The 18062-nt window shown below is 48.3% G+C and overlaps 9 protein-coding genes across 9 annotated transcripts; 4 read left to right on the plus strand and 5 right to left on the minus strand.

Annotated features, from left to right (window-relative positions):
• Nucleotides 1–141: 141 nt before the first annotated feature.
• On the plus strand, nt 142–372 carry EDB91DRAFT_1000835 (uncharacterized protein; the record flags this gene model as incomplete). Its single annotated transcript, XM_041312232.1, has 1 exon — nt 142–372. A coding segment is annotated over one exon (231 nt), but the record flags the coding sequence as incomplete, so codon positions are not given.
• A 799-nt stretch (nt 373–1171) lies between these two features.
• Nucleotides 1172–2869, minus strand: EDB91DRAFT_1238734 (Rpa49 subunit specific to nuclear RNA polymerase I; the record flags this gene model as incomplete). Its single annotated transcript, XM_041321761.1, has 8 exons — nt 1172–1305; nt 1364–1404; nt 1439–1564; nt 1614–1772; nt 1831–2083; nt 2171–2427; nt 2598–2691; nt 2761–2869. The coding sequence occupies 8 exons, from the start codon at nt 2867–2869 to the stop codon at nt 1172–1174; spliced, it is 1173 nt and encodes a 390-aa protein (XP_041174019.1).
• A 270-nt stretch (nt 2870–3139) lies between these two features.
• On the plus strand, nt 3140–6688 carry EDB91DRAFT_1302092 (uncharacterized protein; the record flags this gene model as incomplete). Its single annotated transcript, XM_041324987.1, has 13 exons — nt 3140–3476; nt 3535–3649; nt 3720–3806; nt 3858–3981; nt 4043–4218; nt 4271–4374; nt 4430–4515; nt 4566–4670; nt 4719–4826; nt 4880–5116; nt 5170–5643; nt 5699–5821; nt 5880–6688. 13 exons carry the CDS (start codon nt 3140–3142, stop codon nt 6204–6206), a joined length of 2403 nt encoding a protein of 800 aa, XP_041174020.1. The 3' UTR covers nt 6207–6688.
• Nucleotides 6689–8557, minus strand: EDB91DRAFT_668529 (uncharacterized protein). Its single transcript, XM_041328040.1, has 3 exons — nt 7989–8557; nt 7867–7943; nt 6689–7814 (listed from the first exon to the last, which is right to left on the minus strand). Exons 1-3 carry the CDS (start codon nt 8508–8510, stop codon nt 6737–6739), a joined length of 1677 nt encoding a protein of 558 aa, XP_041174021.1. The 5' UTR covers nt 8511–8557; the 3' UTR covers nt 6689–6736.
• A 145-nt stretch (nt 8558–8702) lies between these two features.
• EDB91DRAFT_1302096 (uncharacterized protein) lies at nt 8703–10681 on the plus strand (the record flags this gene model as incomplete). Its single annotated transcript, XM_041324988.1, has 8 exons — nt 8703–8779; nt 8834–9084; nt 9134–9232; nt 9283–9359; nt 9415–9769; nt 9828–10257; nt 10310–10373; nt 10429–10681. The coding sequence occupies 8 exons, from the start codon at nt 8703–8705 to the stop codon at nt 10549–10551; spliced, it is 1476 nt and encodes a 491-aa protein (XP_041174022.1). The 3' UTR covers nt 10552–10681.
• Nucleotides 10682–10703: 22 nt separating this feature from the next.
• On the minus strand, nt 10704–11504 carry EDB91DRAFT_668874 (NdufA6 NADH-ubiquinone oxidoreductase 14.8 kDa subunit). Its single transcript, XM_041328041.1, has 3 exons — nt 11344–11504; nt 11038–11284; nt 10704–10979 (listed from the first exon to the last, which is right to left on the minus strand). The coding sequence occupies exons 1-3, from the start codon at nt 11446–11448 to the stop codon at nt 10933–10935; spliced, it is 399 nt and encodes a 132-aa protein (XP_041174023.1). The 5' UTR covers nt 11449–11504; the 3' UTR covers nt 10704–10932.
• Nucleotides 11505–11518: 14 nt separating this feature from the next.
• On the plus strand, nt 11519–12880 carry EDB91DRAFT_1151540 (casein kinase substrate phosphoprotein PP28-domain-containing protein). The gene is made up of 9 exons (XM_041319437.1): nt 11519–11639; nt 11695–11734; nt 11799–11852; nt 11911–11918; nt 11981–12212; nt 12265–12307; nt 12373–12481; nt 12535–12590; nt 12690–12880. The coding sequence occupies exons 1-8, from the start codon at nt 11624–11626 to the stop codon at nt 12588–12590; spliced, it is 558 nt and encodes a 185-aa protein (XP_041174024.1). The 5' UTR covers nt 11519–11623; the 3' UTR covers nt 12690–12880.
• EDB91DRAFT_1338315 (uncharacterized protein) lies at nt 12726–14275 on the minus strand (the record flags this gene model as incomplete). Its single annotated transcript, XM_041325617.1, has 8 exons — nt 14177–14275; nt 14001–14123; nt 13835–13951; nt 13653–13784; nt 13477–13599; nt 13187–13427; nt 12995–13131; nt 12726–12943 (listed from the first exon to the last, which is right to left on the minus strand). Exons 1-8 carry the CDS (start codon nt 14244–14246, stop codon nt 12726–12728), a joined length of 1161 nt encoding a protein of 386 aa, XP_041174025.1. The 5' UTR covers nt 14247–14275.
• Nucleotides 14276–15529: 1254 nt separating this feature from the next.
• On the minus strand, nt 15530–17035 carry EDB91DRAFT_1057950 (uncharacterized protein; the record flags this gene model as incomplete). Its single annotated transcript, XM_041314124.1, has 7 exons — nt 15530–16079; nt 16133–16279; nt 16335–16375; nt 16434–16486; nt 16536–16615; nt 16665–16822; nt 16868–17035. 7 exons carry the CDS (start codon nt 17033–17035, stop codon nt 15530–15532), a joined length of 1197 nt encoding a protein of 398 aa, XP_041174026.1.
• Nucleotides 17036–18062: the final 1027 nt, after the last annotated feature.

The raw sequence follows: 18062 nt of genomic DNA on the forward strand, positions 1-18062 counted from the left end.
TTTGCTGCCATTGGTCAGAACCACCCCATAGGATCTTCATTTGCTTTGGAAGCTGTCGAGCCTGAGCTGGAATTGGTGAAGAGTCTTCCACTACCTCCCCCAACAAGTTTTCTCCACCAAGGTCACCAGTGCTGAATCAGAGTCCTGCACACATTACAAGATGATCACTGGTTCTATTTTGCGTGTCACAGCACACAAGACTTTGCGGAACCCTTCAAGTCTGCTTTTCTCATGCGCAACCTACCGCTGCCACTCCTCGATATCACTCAAACTGATCTGTCTGGGCATGAATCTGCCTTCCTTTGCGCATGTGAGACAGTAGCCCGTGATTTCCAAACTCCTGACGAAGTGATACACCTGGCGGCCGGCCTACAGGGTGAAGAGTGTCTTGAGGACATTAAGGAGGGTCGACGGTAGTACTATGCAACGCTTGGTCGCATCTTATCGACGCTTCTGCGGGGATGGGGCGGTGGATTAAAAAAGAGCTGCCCGAGCGCTGCACCGGGTGGTCCAGTCGTTAGCTTCTGACACAGATATGCCGTTGGACCAGCGTGTCGTGTTCGTGCATATTGGCGTATGATCCATTTCCTGCGTCCTCTTACCTTACTAATCAAAGCATGCTCGAGACGATCTGACGACTTCATGTGTAGCATCTAGCCAAGGGCTAACGCAACCGTTGATATTTCAGAATTTAGGAGTGCATACCTCACCCACATGTACACCTGATCTCGACTCCTAATTGTATCTCAATCTGTTGCTTCAGAGCCCAAGGCAACCGCGCCTAATGCGTAGATAAGCACAATGTTCAAAGCTGTATCATTGGTTTGAATACAGATACATCATCGGCTGAAGACACAATTGCGATGGACGTGAAAGTCGTGTCTCTGACTCGTGGTCGGCTGGCAGTACCAAAAGCATCCATCAAAAGTTCAGGAAACTATGTTTCGGCACTTGCTGATCAGTGCACTGATGAAAATGTTACGGCAGTACTCATTGAGAACATCGACACCCTAAATACGCCAGACGCCAGATAATTCTGACTTGAAGTCCTCTTGACACCATTCTTCAGACGCCCCCCGTAGGCCTAGGGAATATTTCATCGACACCATGGAAGAAAGTAAAGATCAGAGATGCTCCCGAGTACAGGCACGTATAAGTATACGACGCTGCCTTACGCCCGCCGTCTCATCCGAGCCTTCGGGAACTGTAGAGGAGTCTTTAGAATAGCCCTCTTGATCTCTCCCGCAGAATCGGGCAGACCGAGACGCTTCAAGTCTGACTGTGTTAGCTTGTTGACGTTGCAGCCTGACGAACGAACAAAATCAGCGAAGGCAAAAGACGATCGAAATCAGGTTGCGCGTACCTAGGGACCTGAATAACATATTGATCCTGTCTACGCATGAGCTCAATGCACAAGTATTCCTGCTGAGAGACTTACTTCGCTGGCTCCATGCTTAAATCAGCCGCAAGAACGCTCGTGTCGGTCGCAAAATCATCGACGTGAAGACACAGTGCGAACAAGTGCGTCAGAAGCATAGTCACATTTTCAGTTGTCTTTTGTGCCCTGTGAAATTTTCAGAATCGCTGCCCCGAGGAAGGTGTGATAGACGTACTCCATGGATCCACGTGCGGTTTCTGTGAACCGTGATAACAGTCCATCAACAACAACGCTAGGGACCATAGAGAGCTTTTGTTGAATGGCGGTCTTGTCGATGTTTTTAAAGGTGGATTTGTGGAAGGCGAACATTGCTGAGATGTATACGAGCGTTTTTCTGGAAATATCAGTGTTTCAGTGGGTGGATTCTGGTCGTGAATGATACATCTGCGTACATAGTGGTCTTGTTCGGTGAGGGAGAGGCAAATGCAAGCCCCAAATGATCGTTGATCCAGTTGGAACGCTTGTAGGGGAGAAGAGCGACCCGTTCAGCACTATCGCCCGCCTGCATATAAGCAGAAATAGACAGTGCCTTCCATTCAGGCTTGGGAATCATGTTGTGCAAGGGATAAACATCGCTCGGATTGAGAGCATCGATATTGTATTGCGGAACTAGACGAGTACTGTCCGCATTCGCTTTTGCCTCCTCTAGAGATACAGTTAAGCATGAAAACGGGGTGGGAAAGAAAGCGAACAAGCCTTTCGATGGTAATGTAGATGTGTTCTTTAGAATACTCTCTTGGAGGTGATCTGCAACACTCTCCATTGCAGAAACGTCGACTTTGTTCCGCTCTTGCGCGCGGATGGCTAGTTTTGCCTTCTTGGTTCCGAACGTTTCTCCAAGTGCAGCGCGGGCCTCAAGACGCTGAAGAGTAGAGACGGCAGCAGGTTCAAGACCCTTCAGGGCTTTAACCTCATGTGTGAGGATGTGCAAGGGAGCAGCTCGAAGGGTTGTGATGCCAGTGCGTTTATTATGCACACCGACAAGGTACCTACAGAATAAATGATAAAATGGCAAGATAGATAGATATCAGGACTCAAAAATAAGCGCAGAGTGTATTCACGCACCTGCTGCCCTAGTGAACTCCGTCGTGTCTCTTCAGAGGAGTAAAAGTCCACAGCTTCTGTCTCGCCCGCAATCAGCGTCGGCATCTCAGCAAACGGCACTTCTTCATTGTCCGTTTTCGGCTTTTGTGTCTGTGTCTTGTAGCATTTAAAAGAGGTGGATTTTGTGGGCTTGACGGAGGGAAAATTAGCTGGTGGACGTGGCGCCGCCGGTTTTACTTGAATTGAAGGCTTCGACTGTGACGACCATCTGCACTCACCAAGAACGGGACCCAGCTGCGTTGCAGGCTGGTCTAAGAGTGCAAAGGACACTCTTTGAGTGTCATCTAGATCGCGCTTGCGCTTCTTTGACGTTGTAACCGCAGCCATTAGTGACTGCTCGTTGGAAGACCGGGCTCACCACATATTATTACCATAGCCCGTGACTTTTTACAACACAAGACGTCAGGTCAGTTCCACCTCCTTAAACTTACATGGACTCATTTATACTTTATTTTACAGTCTTTTATACTGGCACTCTCTATACTCCTATATAGGATTTGGAGCTCAAGTTGACGTTGAACTATCCTTCAACGTTGGAGGTCTTGTTCCCATTTCTAACGTGGACTCACGCTTTCGAGCACTTACACCCCTACCACGATGTCTAAATCTTGCTCTCAGAGCAAGAGCCCTTCTGCAGACATTAAACTAAAGCTAGAGGAGGATGTTAAGCTAGAAGAATCTCTTTTTCCTCCAACAGAGACTAAGCCCTCCAAGCCGGAGCCATCACCACCCCTCAAGCGAGAATCTTCTGAATCCGCAGTCAATGTAAAACCCAAACCAGCAGGTCCACAACTCATTGGCGACCTTCCGCGCGCGGAAGCTGCTGCTCACGCAACGTTCGTGGAGATACCTGACAACCACTATCAGTATGGGACGCTTGGGCGCTCAAGGGAGGAAGGGGAGAGCATGACTTGTGACTGTCAATATGAGCATGGTTTGTCTAATACCCTCTCGAGTAGAGTAGCTGTAGTCTCTAAGTTCTTACCGTGCAGGTGTCGACGACCCATCGGATGCATGTGGGCATGGGTCAGACTGCATCAATCGGCTCACACAGGTGGAGTGCCTTGCAGATGATTGTCGTTGTAGGGTTTACTGCCAGAACCAACGGTAAGCTACTTTTCCCTTCACTTTTTCGCTGTCATTGCTTGAGCTTAACATGCTGCATTCTCGAAATCAGGTTTCAGCGCAAGGAGTACGCCGGCATTGAGATAGTACAGACGGACAAGAAGGGTTTCGGTCTTCGAGCGGGCACGGATCTTTCAAAGTGAGATATTTGGTTCTTTTTGTGTTATAAACACCTCATATCATCACCCAGGGACGCATTTATCTATGAGTATGTCGGCGATGTCGTCAGTCACCCTTCCTTTATGAAGCGTATGCGGCAATATGCGGAGGAAGGGGTCAAGCACTTCTACTTCATGATGTTGCAGAGAGATGAAGTGCGTGATCTCACCTTCTGGTTCCTTCATAGCCCGCTGATGGTCTTCTGTTAACTTCCAGTACATTGATGCTACAAAGCGAGGTGGGATTGGCAGATTCGCGAATCATAGTTGCAACCCCAACTGCTACGTCGCGAAGTGGACAGTGGGCAAGCACGTCCGCATGGGCATCTTCGCAAACAGGTTCATACGTAAAGACGAGGAGCTCACCTTCAATTACAATGTGGACCGTTACGGGTAAGCTCAGCCCGGTTCTCTACTGTTTTCCAGATGAGCTCATATCTCGAAGGCATGAACCACAACCATGTTATTGCGGAGAGGCTAATTGCGTGGGCTTCCTCGGTGGCAAGACCCAGACTGATATTGCTGGGATGGATGACCTTTACCTCGATGGTGCGTCTGCGAGCAAATCCTTCAGTTTTGATTGTCAATGCTTCTGCTTTCTTAGCATTGGGTATTACCGACGAAGTGGAGAAGCTGGGCCTCAAGGGTAGTAAGAAAAAGAAGGGCAGAAAGCTTGACGAGGACTACATGGTATGCCTTGCTTCCGCTCTTGTCTCTTCTGACGCTCACCATCTTTTTAGCCAGAGCTTAAGCCTCTTCTTGAGAAAGACATTCCCAAGTTGGTTCAAGCAATTCGGCAGACACAAAGCAAGAAAGTCCTTTTCAAACTCCTTACTCGAATCAAGGTATGCCTTCAGATCGATCATGTTTGGAAGTTAATACATTGCCCTTAGATTACTGAGGACCAAGCAGCACTGCGCCAGATTATGCGGTTGCGGGGCTTTAGTCTAATGCACAATATTCTCGAAGATCACCTCAAAGACGTCGATATCACAATTGGCGTAAGTCACTGTTCTCAAGTAAGGGTGGTCACATAGTAACGTAATCCTTGTAGGCGTTGGAGGCCATGGTTCGCTGGCCGCTTATCCAGAGAAATAAGGTCGATGACTCGAAGATCACAATACCTGTTCGAGTGTGTCTCGAGTCGGATAATGAAACCATGAAAGGACTTGCTCAAAAGGTCATCAATATCATTCACAAACTCGTCACCATTTTAACGGAATATTTACAGCTCTTGGACCACTGGGATACCCTCGAGATCGCATATCGCATTCCCAAGCGAATTAAAGCTGTAGGCCATCATTTCGTTTCCAATAAGAGTCAGGTGTCATTAAACATATCCAGGATGGCGAGGAAGAGGAAACACAGCACCAAATTACCGTGATCGAGTCGCTAGAAGAGGAAATGCGCCCACTCAAGAAGCCGAAATGGGAAGACCAGTACGAACAGCACCATTTCCGTCCCGCCCCTAAACGCCCACCCTCTACTATCACTGTTCAGCAGCACCAGTGGTCAGCCGCTCCCTATCCACCGCCAGTGATTCGTGGGCCCCGATCAAAAGAGGAAATTGCTGCTGTGATCGCCGCTGCAAAAGCAGCTGCCGAGGCGGAAGCTGCCAAGGTACCCCCTCCATCGCCTCCTCCAGAGGAGAAAAAGACAAAGAAAGAAAGACCTCCGAAGAAGACTCAGACAATAGAGGAAAAGGAGGCGAATAAGGAGAAGAGGCTATTGAAGCTCGTGGGCGCCGTCGTCGTCAAGTGCATGTCCAAGTATTCCAAGCAGCTTGACCACGACCAGTTCAAGAAATATGCTAAGGAGGTTGGCGTCGTCTTACTGCTCTGCAAAGGGATTGTCGGCTGATTTTACTCTCCAGCTCACGCATGTCATTGCCGAGAAGGAGAAGAAATCTTCCGGTTACAAAGATGGCAAACTGGACGCCCTATCTGATGAGAAGACAGCAAAAATCAAGAAGTTTGCGAAGGAGTACATTGCCAAGGTGCTCCGGAGGCTTGAGAAATCTAAGCGAAAAACGTCGTCGTCTGCTGCACGAGCAGGCCTCACCCGCAGTTGAGGAACACGAACATGAAGAGGGAGGCGACGTGCCGATGATGTCCGTTGACGAGGCAATGGATCTCGGTGATGGGTCAGATAGTGAAGCGGATGAAGCGGATAGAGGGGCCGATGTGGAGATGCAGGACCTGGAAGACATGCAACATTCTTCGGACGATGTTGACCCATCCCCGAAGGAAGGAGTCGCTGAACACCCTTCAGAGTCCCTCACCCCAATAACACCGCCAGACTCGGCCGTCGATCCTAGGCTGCGGCATCCGCTTGAAGAACCAGAAAGCCCTTCAAAATATTGTTGGGACTCGAGTACATAGCACTTATCATTCGATGTCTCCTATCTATCACGCTAAGTATTCGCCTCCTCACCATGGTTATTAGATTGCACCAAAGTTTTCATCACTGGATAAATTGAACAAATCTTCTTGTACTAATCGTACTTACCCTTGCGCTCAGGCTTTTATAACGAGCTGCAATATACTACGATACACATCAGTTGAGTACCAGCCACACTATGCTAGCACGGGAGGACAATGATCGAGAATTAAAGCTCGTGATGCAACAGACTAGCACATACTCTTGCAACCACGTACCAATCTACAGCCTACTTATATTTGGTCTGCCTAGGTCTGTTGGGAGGTCACACCTTCTGTTACAGTATACTATAAAAGTTGAAACACTTCAATCAGATGATCCCGACTTCCAGATTTATGATGTCATATCGCAACCGACAAAGTCTAGCTCTAAGTAATCGGTCGAACAATAGAAGCTGTTCACAGGTTCTAGTCGAGAAGTTACAAGATATCACGCGACCTGCCAAGTGCAAGTCACTACTGGAACACAAACTTCAGATCGTTACCTCGCCCCTCCTGGCCCAATCTCTACCGCAGATGACCGAGTTCCAGGCTTCAGTATCCATTTGAAGCAATGCTCTGTCCCAACGTGCTCTTAACCACGGCTCGTCTCCCTTCACAAACCTTACTCTGGCAGCACTAAACACTAGCATTTCCAGGTAATCGAGCATCATCACTGTGCTTATAGCGAGAAGGTCAGACAAACCGGCTAGAGATGAAGGAGCAGTCAGGGGATGAGGCTGAGGGATGTTGACACGCGAGTCCCGAGGGAGAACAGTTGTTCTCATGTGCTGAGTCAAACGGGACAGGGGATAATTTGGCTGGCTTGGAGGGCTGTAGATTTCCAGGAACAGTTCTTCGTCGGACAGAGTGAACAGCCCTTCGGCGGTGCCCAGTGCTAGCATGAAGTTTGCGGAGGGAGCAAGGAAGGTTTGGATGAAGAACTGTGGGGAAGTATAGGATATAGTCAGGGTCCGGAGGTTGGAAGCTTCTAAACCAGGTGAGAAAGTGATCAATGGAATGGAAGGGTTCCCCGAGAGGAGGTTGACAACGATTTCGACTTCCTGGCATCGGCGCTGCAGAAAGGAATAGAAACGCTTCCGGAAGTACTTCTCAATGAAGCTTTCTTTTTGCCATATGGTCCCCCCCGATTGGTGGACCCCGCTTGATGGCCGAATGGACGGATATGGAACTGGTTTTGCGAAAACGTTGAGCCTTTTCCTATAGTGCAGGATGAAAGCCTGATAGAGGATCCGAGGAAGAGTGCTGAAGAGTGCCACAAAATTTGCCGCGAGGCACAAGATAAGGTTATGCGTTGTAAGCGGCGAGGAGGTTGTCGTGCAGAGGAGGGCAGTGAGCTTTAACGGTCCAACTCCAAGAGTCTTCTGCTTGTGTATGACGGTTGCGTCAGTGATATCAGGGTCTGAAGTATACAAGTAGATTGACACAGCCGGACGTAGGTTGTCGGATAAAGGCAATGAAGGTGCTCTGACAGCAACTGTGTAAAACCCTGTACGGTCATTGAAGGGAGAAACGAAGAAATTCCGGGGGACAGTCCATTGATGATCGTAACTGATTTTTGAGACGAGTTAGAGAAAGAAGAGCCACCAAAATAAAATATTACCCTTGCGCTCGGTCGTTGTCCTCGCATTTACCCACCTCGAGCACATAGACATGACCCTCCCCAAAAGTGTTATGAACCTAGAAATGGGATAAGATTCTGGTCCAGGATTTTTAATTGCGTACCTCTAGAACAATAAACTTCAGGACCTCAGATTTGTCGTATCCATAATAAACGGTCAAAGGGTTCAAGCCCTCGAAGCCAAAGATGCTAGGCATCGTCATCATCCAGACGTCACCGAGCACCCTTGCATCGAACCCACGTTCCGAGAGAGTATATTCCAGCTTCGATCTTATCGAAACGTTCTTCTGCTTGTCCTCAAGATACCTTCTGGCACGGAGGCCGACAACGTTACGCCAGATACTTCCATATCGAAATAGCCATCCACCGAGTAAATTGAGGTTATTAGACTCAAGGTCGGCGAGTGAGACGAAGATAAAAAGAGTGGAGTATGTAAATGAATGGGCAGAGAGAGCCGGGAGTAAACGAGCATGCGTGACCTGACTTCGAAGGATATATCCTCGATCATGGGTTCTGAATTCTTGCGGTGAGTCGTTCTGATTGTAAGCACTATGGAAAATGTGATAAATGAGACACAAAAATGAGAATGTAACGAACAAGTCAACAACATGAATACAAGCCATCATAGGTCACGGGCATTGGTGAGAGTGATGACTAGGAATCTGATCTGACTGTTGACAACTTGACAGGAGACGCGGACAATCGCGCATCACATGATTGACTTTCACTCGTCACATGATTTCAGTTTCTGAAGTCTCTTGAAAGTTGACACGCTTTCTTCATCTTGTACTGCTTCTGACATTCTTCGTGAGCTCTAGATGCTGCCGGTGTCTGTGGAGGAAAGTAAGGCTCAACGTCTTCAGAGACAGCAAGCACGATTCAGGGACCGTGGAGGGTCAGTACTCGTACCTATGTTATGTATAGAACTCACCCCAATCGACTTCTGCAGTGCGTTTGTTCCCTCAGAGAAGAATACTCTCAAGGACATTCTGTTGGCCCGCACTGTTTCTGGAGAGTCCCCTTCAAAAGCAGCCACGAAGTCACCACATCGCCACCGGAGCCCTAGCGTATCTCCATCAAAGGCCAAACGCAATAAGACTACTACTAAACCTAAGGGGAGTCCGGCCAAGGTCAAAGTTTCACGCTCCAACACCAAAACTCAGGCACCAGCGGGCTTGGTAAGTGGGAATGCTGCAGCAGGTACGTATCATTGTTTTGCGGTTAAGGTCCTCTGTCGATCGTTGTTCAGGTCCCTCAACTGAGTCTGGCGGCAAAGTCTCTAAGACGCAAACAAAGAAGAAAGCAAGTACTACTCGTAAGGGTAAAGGCAAGATAAAAGCTACTGACGGTGAGTTCCTCTCCCGTACCATTGAGACTGTTCCCCATACCAGGTGTCAGGCGACGATGTCCCGGAAGTAGAATCAGCTAAAGCCAAACCTGCTGCAAAGCGCAAGGGAAGGCCGCCAAAAACAAAGGTTCAAGCCAACGATCTTGGCATGTCCTTCATCATCATTATTTTTGCATATGTAGACGATAATTTACCCAGATATCGACGCTGATCCTGAACCATCGAATCGCAAGGTGCAGACGTCAAAGGCAAAGGCACCTGATAAATCCAAAGTGAAAGCCAAATTAGCGGAGGTGTCTCAATCAGACGACGAAGGCACCCTGGTAGAAGCTCCCCGACCAAAGGCACGCTCTAAACGCAAGCCCGTTATTGTCACAATCGAATCTGATGACGAGAGTGTGCCTATGCCTGACAATCAGACTGCAAATGCCGAGCCTTCCGCGATTCCGAAGTCTGCGTACAAACGGCCCTCCACCAAAGATGCTCCACTCAATCATGTACTAGCCAAAAAGTGTAGCAAGGAGCAGCCAGATGAAGGTACCGTATCTATACATCTACAAAACGCTGGGAAGATCTCAATACCGGCATTCAACAGCAGCGCCGATAGTCTCGCCGACAAAAGTTTCTCGAGCGCGGAAGCATTCAAAGCGGACGGACGAGAATGACGAATCTCCAAACCCAGTAAAGACTAAAACTTATGGATCTCTGACCGTTGAAATCCCCATGAAGAAGTCTGCCACTAGCTCCAAGCGCAGCGCACCTGATGATGACGTCGGCGGAGATGCGAAACATCCTACCAAGAAAGCTAAAGTTATCAATCTCCAAAGCGCCAAATCTCTGCCTCTATCTAACTCCGCTGCGATATCGAAACCTGCTGCTGAAGACCCTGCTATCAAGAAACCTCATTCAGCTATGAAGAAAGACACAAAGAGGAAAAAGGAGCGCCCACCAGAGTCAGATGAAGATAGCCAGCCTAAGAAACCTGTTTCAAAAAAGGCGAGATTTGATGAAGAATCGAAGCTAGGGTACGTCCTATTCCAAAAATAGGCTGAGCATTCTCATAACCTATGACTTCAGCGTGCAAATTAGCTCCGAGAAACAGAAGGAGAACACCCTTCAATCGAGAAAGCCAACTGGAAAGGTTAGTTCTATATGGCTAGCGTCGTGGTCATTTCTCACAAGATAGCGATTCATAGTCCAACTCCAAGCCGAAATTCAGAGGTCCGCCGAAGGTTGTTCTAGACCGCATTAAGGCAAGCGCTACATTGCATCGAGTTGTCGATGATAGCGAGCCAGACCCGCTCGACTGCTTGTCATGACCGTTGAATATTTGCATCACAGAAGTATCGATCATATATACACATACTAACACACTGACCAACCTAAGTATCTTGCACGATATTGTCAATAATATTTGCTTTGTTACCTTTTGCCATGATACGTTACTCCACGGGAAAGTGTCAATGGCTGCTCACCAAGCTGCGAGTCACCCCTCAGAACCAGGAGGTGTTCTGAAAAATAACTATCGTCGGACACAAATTCAAACTGGCATGAAACTGTAGGGCAGGCCCGGGAACGATGACGGCCAATGCCGCACAAGGGGTGCATCCATCCACCAACCACTCACCCACGTCAATCAAGGACTCGAAAGGAATTAATGATGCCAGAAGAAACAAGTCTGATCGTTCTCTTCTAATAGCCTATACAACGCCAGATGCGGCGGGAAGAACAACATCCTCGTCACGACCTGTCGTGGGGGGCACCGTATGAGTGTGATCGAACCAAATGAACATAGTAAGACCCACCCTCATAGAACTTCTGCAGGAATGTCCGCTGTGGCCGTTCCTGATTTTTGAGCAAAATCCCATATATATGGTCCGTTTGTTTCCAGCAGTTCACCGTCTCCTGCAATTCCTGCTGGCCCTTGAGCAGTAACACCTCGATGGCGCGGGGGTCTGTTACGTGGCGGTTTTGCTCAAACTTCTGGCGAATGCAATGCCGCACGTAGGCTGGTGTGACGCTCAACGCGTAAAGGGTACAAATCTCAGGAGCCTTGAATATCGTTCGGTTAATGTCGGATGGGAAGCTAGCTGAGCCAGTAGCGCACGTACAGCACGGACCCATCCCCTGTATAGGTCAATAACGCGAAGGCGCGCATCTGCGCGGCTGCTTGAAATGCGCGTTACCTGCGCGAGTCGGGAAGGTATTGTTGTCATGGTCGACTTGAATGCGGAACTGTAGCGTTGCAAAACGATTCAAGTGGAGTTGCTGATATAAGCTTCGGCTAGTACAAGGCTATTAACGGCTTTTTATCTTATCCAGATTCCACCTGAAGGCGATTATCCTACACCCCTTGATCCTTCGCAACATCACACCCAAGACTTGAACAACATGGTCAGAGGCACAGGTAACAACAGTTGACTCTGATCCTGTTTGAACATTTTTGAACATTTATCGCACAGGCAAGTTTAAGACCAAGCGCGGTGGCGGGAGGAATTTCAGGTACTATTCACTAACAGCTGTCATCCCATCGTTCACGCTGATTCGATAGCGTTGTTTGATTTAGCAAACACCTCGTGATTGACGAGGATGGAACTGCTGTATCACTTGACAAACGATGGTGAGTCTTCTATGGAAGGTAATTAATCATGGCACTGGACAAATGGTTTCCTGATCAGGGCTCCTCGTGATCAAGACGGCGAGGCCGATTCAGACGATGACAACAAGCTGGAGGAGGATGATGATGAGGAAGAAGACGAGATGAGGAGGAGGAAGGGGAGGAAGAGGCCAGCGGTAGTGCCGCACAACCTGAGCTAAGCCGTGCTGAGCGAAAGGCACTCAAGAAGAAACAAGCGGAGCAGAAACAGCCAGTAGATGGAGAGAGCGACGCAGATGCAGATCTAATAAACCCTAACCACGTCGAGAAGAAGATGAACATATCGGATCTTGGTGCACCTCGAGAGCTAACCCGCAGAGAAAGGTAAGATTTTACGCTGAATCAGGAATTATGTCGCTGATTGTCTATCTTTTAGGGAGGCGAAGGAGAAACAAGAAGCCAAGGATCGCTACTGGAAGGTCAGTGTTATACTGAAGCTCAATATCATGTTTCGTCTTCATTCAGCTCACCCCTTCGACTATAGCTACATCTTGCTGGCAAGACCGATGAAGCAAAGTCTGATCTCGCCCGCCTTAGGAAGATCAAAGAGGAACGTGAGGCTGCTCTAGCCAAGAGGAAGGCTGAAGCTGAAGGTTCGCTGCAATGTCCACCTAAGCCATTCACACTGATACTCACTATCCCCTAGCAAAGGCCGCAGAAATAGAGGCCAAGCGCAAGGCGGCCGAGAAGAAACGTGTTTGATTCTCATGTTACGATCGTTATCAAAGACACTGTAATAAATAGTCTCTGCGCTTCTTGCATTGCACTCTGTAACTCTGTAATTATCCTACAAACACCCTAGGAAACTAGAGAAATTCGGGGCGCACATTGCGGGAGTTATGTGGGCGACGATTCCGTCTTATCGATTGCCAATCCGGTCAGTAGAAGTGAAAGGCCGCAAGGAATGTACAAGACGCAAGATAAGATCGCGAGGGAGGTGACCAAGGGACTGTGCCTAGGTATCGGGTGCACTTCTGGGAATTTCAGGGCACTGCGACGGTCAGTGCCTTCCTCCATGGCCTCAAATAATTTGTCGAGCAGTTTGTGGACGTCCTCTAATGGCAAGCGTTAGATCCCCGCAACGTTACGAGAAGAAGCATAGCTACCTTCCCGTGGGTCTGAACTATGATACTGTAGTTTCATGGTCTTTGAGAAATACTTCCCTTTGGCACATTTAAAATCTTCGTGCTCTCGCACACGAGCCCGGACAGTTTCCTTCAGAAATGTGAGCATGTACAGGGCACTTGTTATTGAATCGAACATACCGTCATCAGATAGTGCAAGGAGAGCTGCCGCACCGCCAACAATACGGTAAGACCGCTTCATGCTTTAGCAATCTCAGTATGTCCGGAAGCCCTGCCAAGATGACGGGTTGAAACTCTTTCGTGACAAAGCTTCTTTCGGAAGAATGCTGAATCCCAAAAAGAGTGCGGAGCGCCATTGCAGCATGTTTTTGTGAGTTCCATGTATGGTGGGCCGTCCCCACTATAGCATGGAATATTGCATCCTTGGATTCTTTAATGACCTCTTTCCCATCGGCTTCGATATTCCTTAGCACGAGTCATCATGGATAAAAATACGTGCTCACGATACTTCGCCATAATATCCAAGAAATCAACTGCTGCATGATTCAGTGCTAATTCGCCCTTTCTGAACATGGCGCAAAGGGCCGCTGTTGTATAGGTTTTGATAACAGCTGCCCTCAGGTCATCTGCGACAGTGTTGAGATCTTCAGAGGGCAAACGAAGCAGCACACACGCATACCATTGTGCATGAGACGTCCAAGTACGACTTTACCATGCTCATTCTCGACCGTCCCGTTGAATGATCCATGTACCACCGCGCTGACGATGGAGTCAGGTACGGATAGCTCAGACATGGCTTTTCTTATGTCGTCTGAATTGCATTGGGAGAGATTCAATCATAACATTAGGTGAAGAACTGACCGTAGTCCATGATGAGAGAGAGCGCGTAGGCCGCAAACAAACACTTCTGCTGGTGTTTTAGATGATTGATCAACGTCGCAACGACACCTTCCTTGACCGCCACTGATCGTATGGGTGCTGAAGGAAGCTTAGTAGCACAGGAGATACCACTGCTTAAGGAACTCACGATGCGGGAAAATCGACAGCATTGTAAGAATAGCTCCGCTACTTGTTTCATGTTTCCGACTATTCATCAACGACACCAGCTTTTTGATGAGTCCCCTTTGATTCAAGGCAAGCTGAACGTCATCTAGAGGCATGCTAGTCAGACATTATATATAGATGCGAGTGTATTTGTCGTACCATAGCTTGCAAGGTGGCGAAGGATTTGAATGGCAGGATCCTCGATGTCAGTTAAGCGATGTTCCAGCATGTCGACCAAAAGCGCGACAAAACCAATTGCTGGTTGGAATAAATGACGGCGGAAGCTATCTGCATCTTATTGTAAGCCCAACAACCAAGCAGGAGTGACGAAAGAAAGTGACCATTTCCTGCATATGCACATATGACATTGCCCACCGGCGGTGAAATGTAACAGTCGTGTTGCTTCAAATGTTTCACGAGTACTGGAACTAGATCTGTCACCATAGCTTGCGCTCTTTCTGCCAACTAATAGTCAAGCATATGTCTGCGTTCAAAGAACAAAAAAAATACCGTCGTGGACAAGGGCAGCAAGTATTCGCAGGGCCGCTGCCAAAATTTCTTCACCTGCGATCGGTTGTGTCAACTCCAATATAAAAGCATGGTTAAGATCTTAACTTACGCTCGCTCTGGAGAAGATCGGCGATGTCCGTCGCCGCTTTGTCCGTCAAAGCCGGTCGATACCCATCTGAACATATCTAGTCATGAAGCGAATATCGTTCCTGGGCTGGACTACGAACCATGGCTAGCAAGCAAAGACAAAGTCTGTGATGCATAAATTTGCACCATTAACGATTCGGTTTCGGCGACCCCTCCAAGGTCCAGCACACGCTGGAATATGTTTTCATTCAAGATCTCGTTCCCTAAGGCGACATGCTTGACCAGGGAGGGAAGGGCTTTGCAAGCTCGAATTTGATCGATATGGTTATTACTCTCCAACATCGTTAACACGTCAGCAACTGCCTTTCCCAAGGACTTCGTGTCAAGGTCGGGCACTGCAGAGAGTGAGGCAACGTCGGTGCGACAGGTTCAACATGACTTACAGAGTTCGCCCAGTGCAACGGCAGCACTGACACGTACTTTCGGATCGTCGCTGTAGCGAACCAACTGATTTAACTGGATCTCCCAGCTATCAGACTTTCTAATTGCAGCCCGTCCTTGTTCTGTAGAGCACTCAGAAGGACATAACCGGTATTAAGGGGAAATGCTTACCGAATGAAGCCATGAACGCCAATCTGTCAACTGCGTCGAAACACTCCACTCCATGTAATTGAATATCTCTCAGAAGTGAGCCAACAGTTGATGCATCGAAAATATCCTTCTCCCACAGTGGACCCAATTTCGAAAGTCGTTCATGGCTGACTGGATCATTCCAGTACATCAATTCTGGCCAGACGTCGAAGTCCTTCCAGAATTTGGCCTTAGCTCTGTAGTTGCCTTTGAACAGGACAGAGGCATGAATCTTCTGTCCTGGAAGGATCTCCCGAGGCGCGCCACAGTGGGGCCTTGGGAAGATTACTTAAATGAATTCGTTGATGCAGAAAGCTCAAGTGGTACGTACTTGAATGCGTGACTGTCTTGACTGTCTTGAGTGCCATACACAACCCGCTTAACGGGAACAAATTCAAGCAACCACCAAGCTTTTCGGAGTGAATCGAACGTCCTCTTCTGCAAATCGTCCATTTTCCAGACGACCTCCGTGGGCTTCACCCTCAAGCCTGCCTCGACAGCCTCCTTTCGCATCCACAGCAGTGGAATGTCACCTGACTGAAGCTTCTCGTTGAGTCGATTGCCTCCGCCACTGCAAACGTCGGTTAGTAAATCGAAGGTGCCGAGATTTAACGCGTAAACGTACACGTCCGAGTGGCTACCCGCAAACCAGACCTCCTTGATGCGATCGGAATGGGAACCTGCCGTATTTGCACCATGGATGTACTCTGGGAGGAATTTGACTCGCCGCTCATCCAAAGCAAGACCGTGTCTGAAATAGCACATATGGTGGTCACGGTTAGTGGTCGAAGGCAACGTCTTTCCCCTCACAACGCCGACCGAAGAAACGGTGTCCCTTGGCATGAATGAATAACAGGCATCAACCATGCACAAAGATCAGGGTCTTACCATACGCCGATGAAATGGATGTGAACGTCCGACCTGCAGAATGTACTCTTGAACGTCTCTGCAAGTTCGTTCGCAGTGACACGCTTTCCCTGAGATCCTTTTGCCTTTGGCACCTTTTCCTCTATTTTAGAGTATAGCTCGAAAGCGCTGAATGTCGCCAAGATGAGAAGAGCGCGATGGCGCTAGATGAGACGATGCTTACAATGGTATTTGCTCGTTGTTGCCGGGGAGAATCAAGCCGACCTAGAGAGAGAGAATGTCAATGATCATTTGGCGTAACACTTCAATCCAGGCGACTCACGCGGTGGATCATTCCAGCGACTGCTCGAGCTTGGTAGGCACCTCTAGAAAAGCCTTTGAAGAGATAATCGGATGTAACATTGTATGATAGATGAGAACATACCGAACAGGTAGATCCTATCCCCGTCCTGATAATTTTCTGATATCCATCTATACGCCGCCAGTATCACTTTTTCAAGATTCCTGATTTATAGATCAGCAATACAACATAAAATTTTACCGCGCCGCGTACCAGGCAATAAGCAAGTCCACCTTGCTGCTTAGCCAATACTGGGCATATGTAAGAAAACGCCATGTCGGCCGTGCCTGCGTGCCCACACCGCTGTTGTAATAAGTGAGTTGGGATTCAGATTTCACGAGTTGGCTGTATAGTTCGACGACATTGGTGTTCTGTACAGTCGTTAGCCGAAGAAAATCAATGAATTGCATATGCACCCTCAGTCCAAAACGATTCGATGATCCATCAATACAGACTACTAAATTCCTGCCCTCCTTGTGCTTGGAGTATGGACATGTGTATTTATTCATAGGGGAGATTGCAGCTGTAGGACTTGGACAAGACACGTCAGTGGTGAGTTGAGGCTCTGTTGAAGGAGAGGACATGGTTGAGGAAGCTTAGCATAGTGTTCCACTGGCAGAACTCATGGTGTCAGTCCCACACCCAGGCTGCCGCATGGTAGACACGCATAATCCAGCGCGAGGTATGACATAGCGGTGGCATCAGCGAACCGGTAAGTTCTTGCTAGCGATTATGCATGTAGATTGCGGTGGTTTTACATGATCCATATATTGCTTTATATTCCAATGTGACGAAACGCGAAACTATTATATATATGACTTTATATTGTAGTATATGACAATATCTGCGGCTCACCGGTTCTCTGATCTGAACCTCCAAGCTCGGTTCCTTTCAACATCCCTGCAGCATGGAATCTCGTGCCACAGCACCCCCGTGCCCACTTGCCTCGACTCGCACTAAACTAAACTTCTTACCTCTACTGCACATTCCTCATCTTTGAGTGACGCATGGAAGAGTATATGCAATGTCGTAGACGCAAGCGGAGTCTTTAGTTCCAAATAACACCGCACTCAAGATGCACGGAGAATAAACCTGTTGCGCTTCGGGAAAGTCCGAGACAAGCCCTCGATCAGCATGACCGGACGCCGGTATGTCCATTGCGTTCATTGTATTACTTAATTGAGAGCTGCTTTCCGCACAAACATGCACAAATGTAGTGATCATGGTAGTGATCATGATTGCATACCGGCAACTGGCACTGGCTTTCCCGCACATTCGAGGATATCGAGAAAGCGATCGAAAAGGAGTTCCTTCTATATCTCCCCGTGATCAGACGCAGGAATCTGTCATCAATCCAATACGCACGTTAAGATTCGACGAGGCCAGGGTGACGAAACTTTGGAAGAATATGTGGCTAATCGCGAGGCAGCCGAGAGGGTTAAAATTTGATTCTCTTGTTGCATTCATCATCAAGACACCAGTATGATATATATATCCTGCTTTGCATTGGACTCTGTAACTCTAATTCTCCTGCTTATGAACACCCAAGGAAACTGGAAAAAGTCGCTTGGTGCCCGTCACGCAAGTCATGTGGGTGGTGGGTCCGTCTTA

Source organism: Suillus paluster, assembly GCF_016628075.1.
Source record: "Suillus paluster strain FC165 chromosome Unknown EDB91scaffold_57, whole genome shotgun sequence".
Taxonomy (NCBI): Eukaryota; Fungi; Basidiomycota; class Agaricomycetes; order Boletales; family Suillaceae; genus Suillus; species Suillus paluster.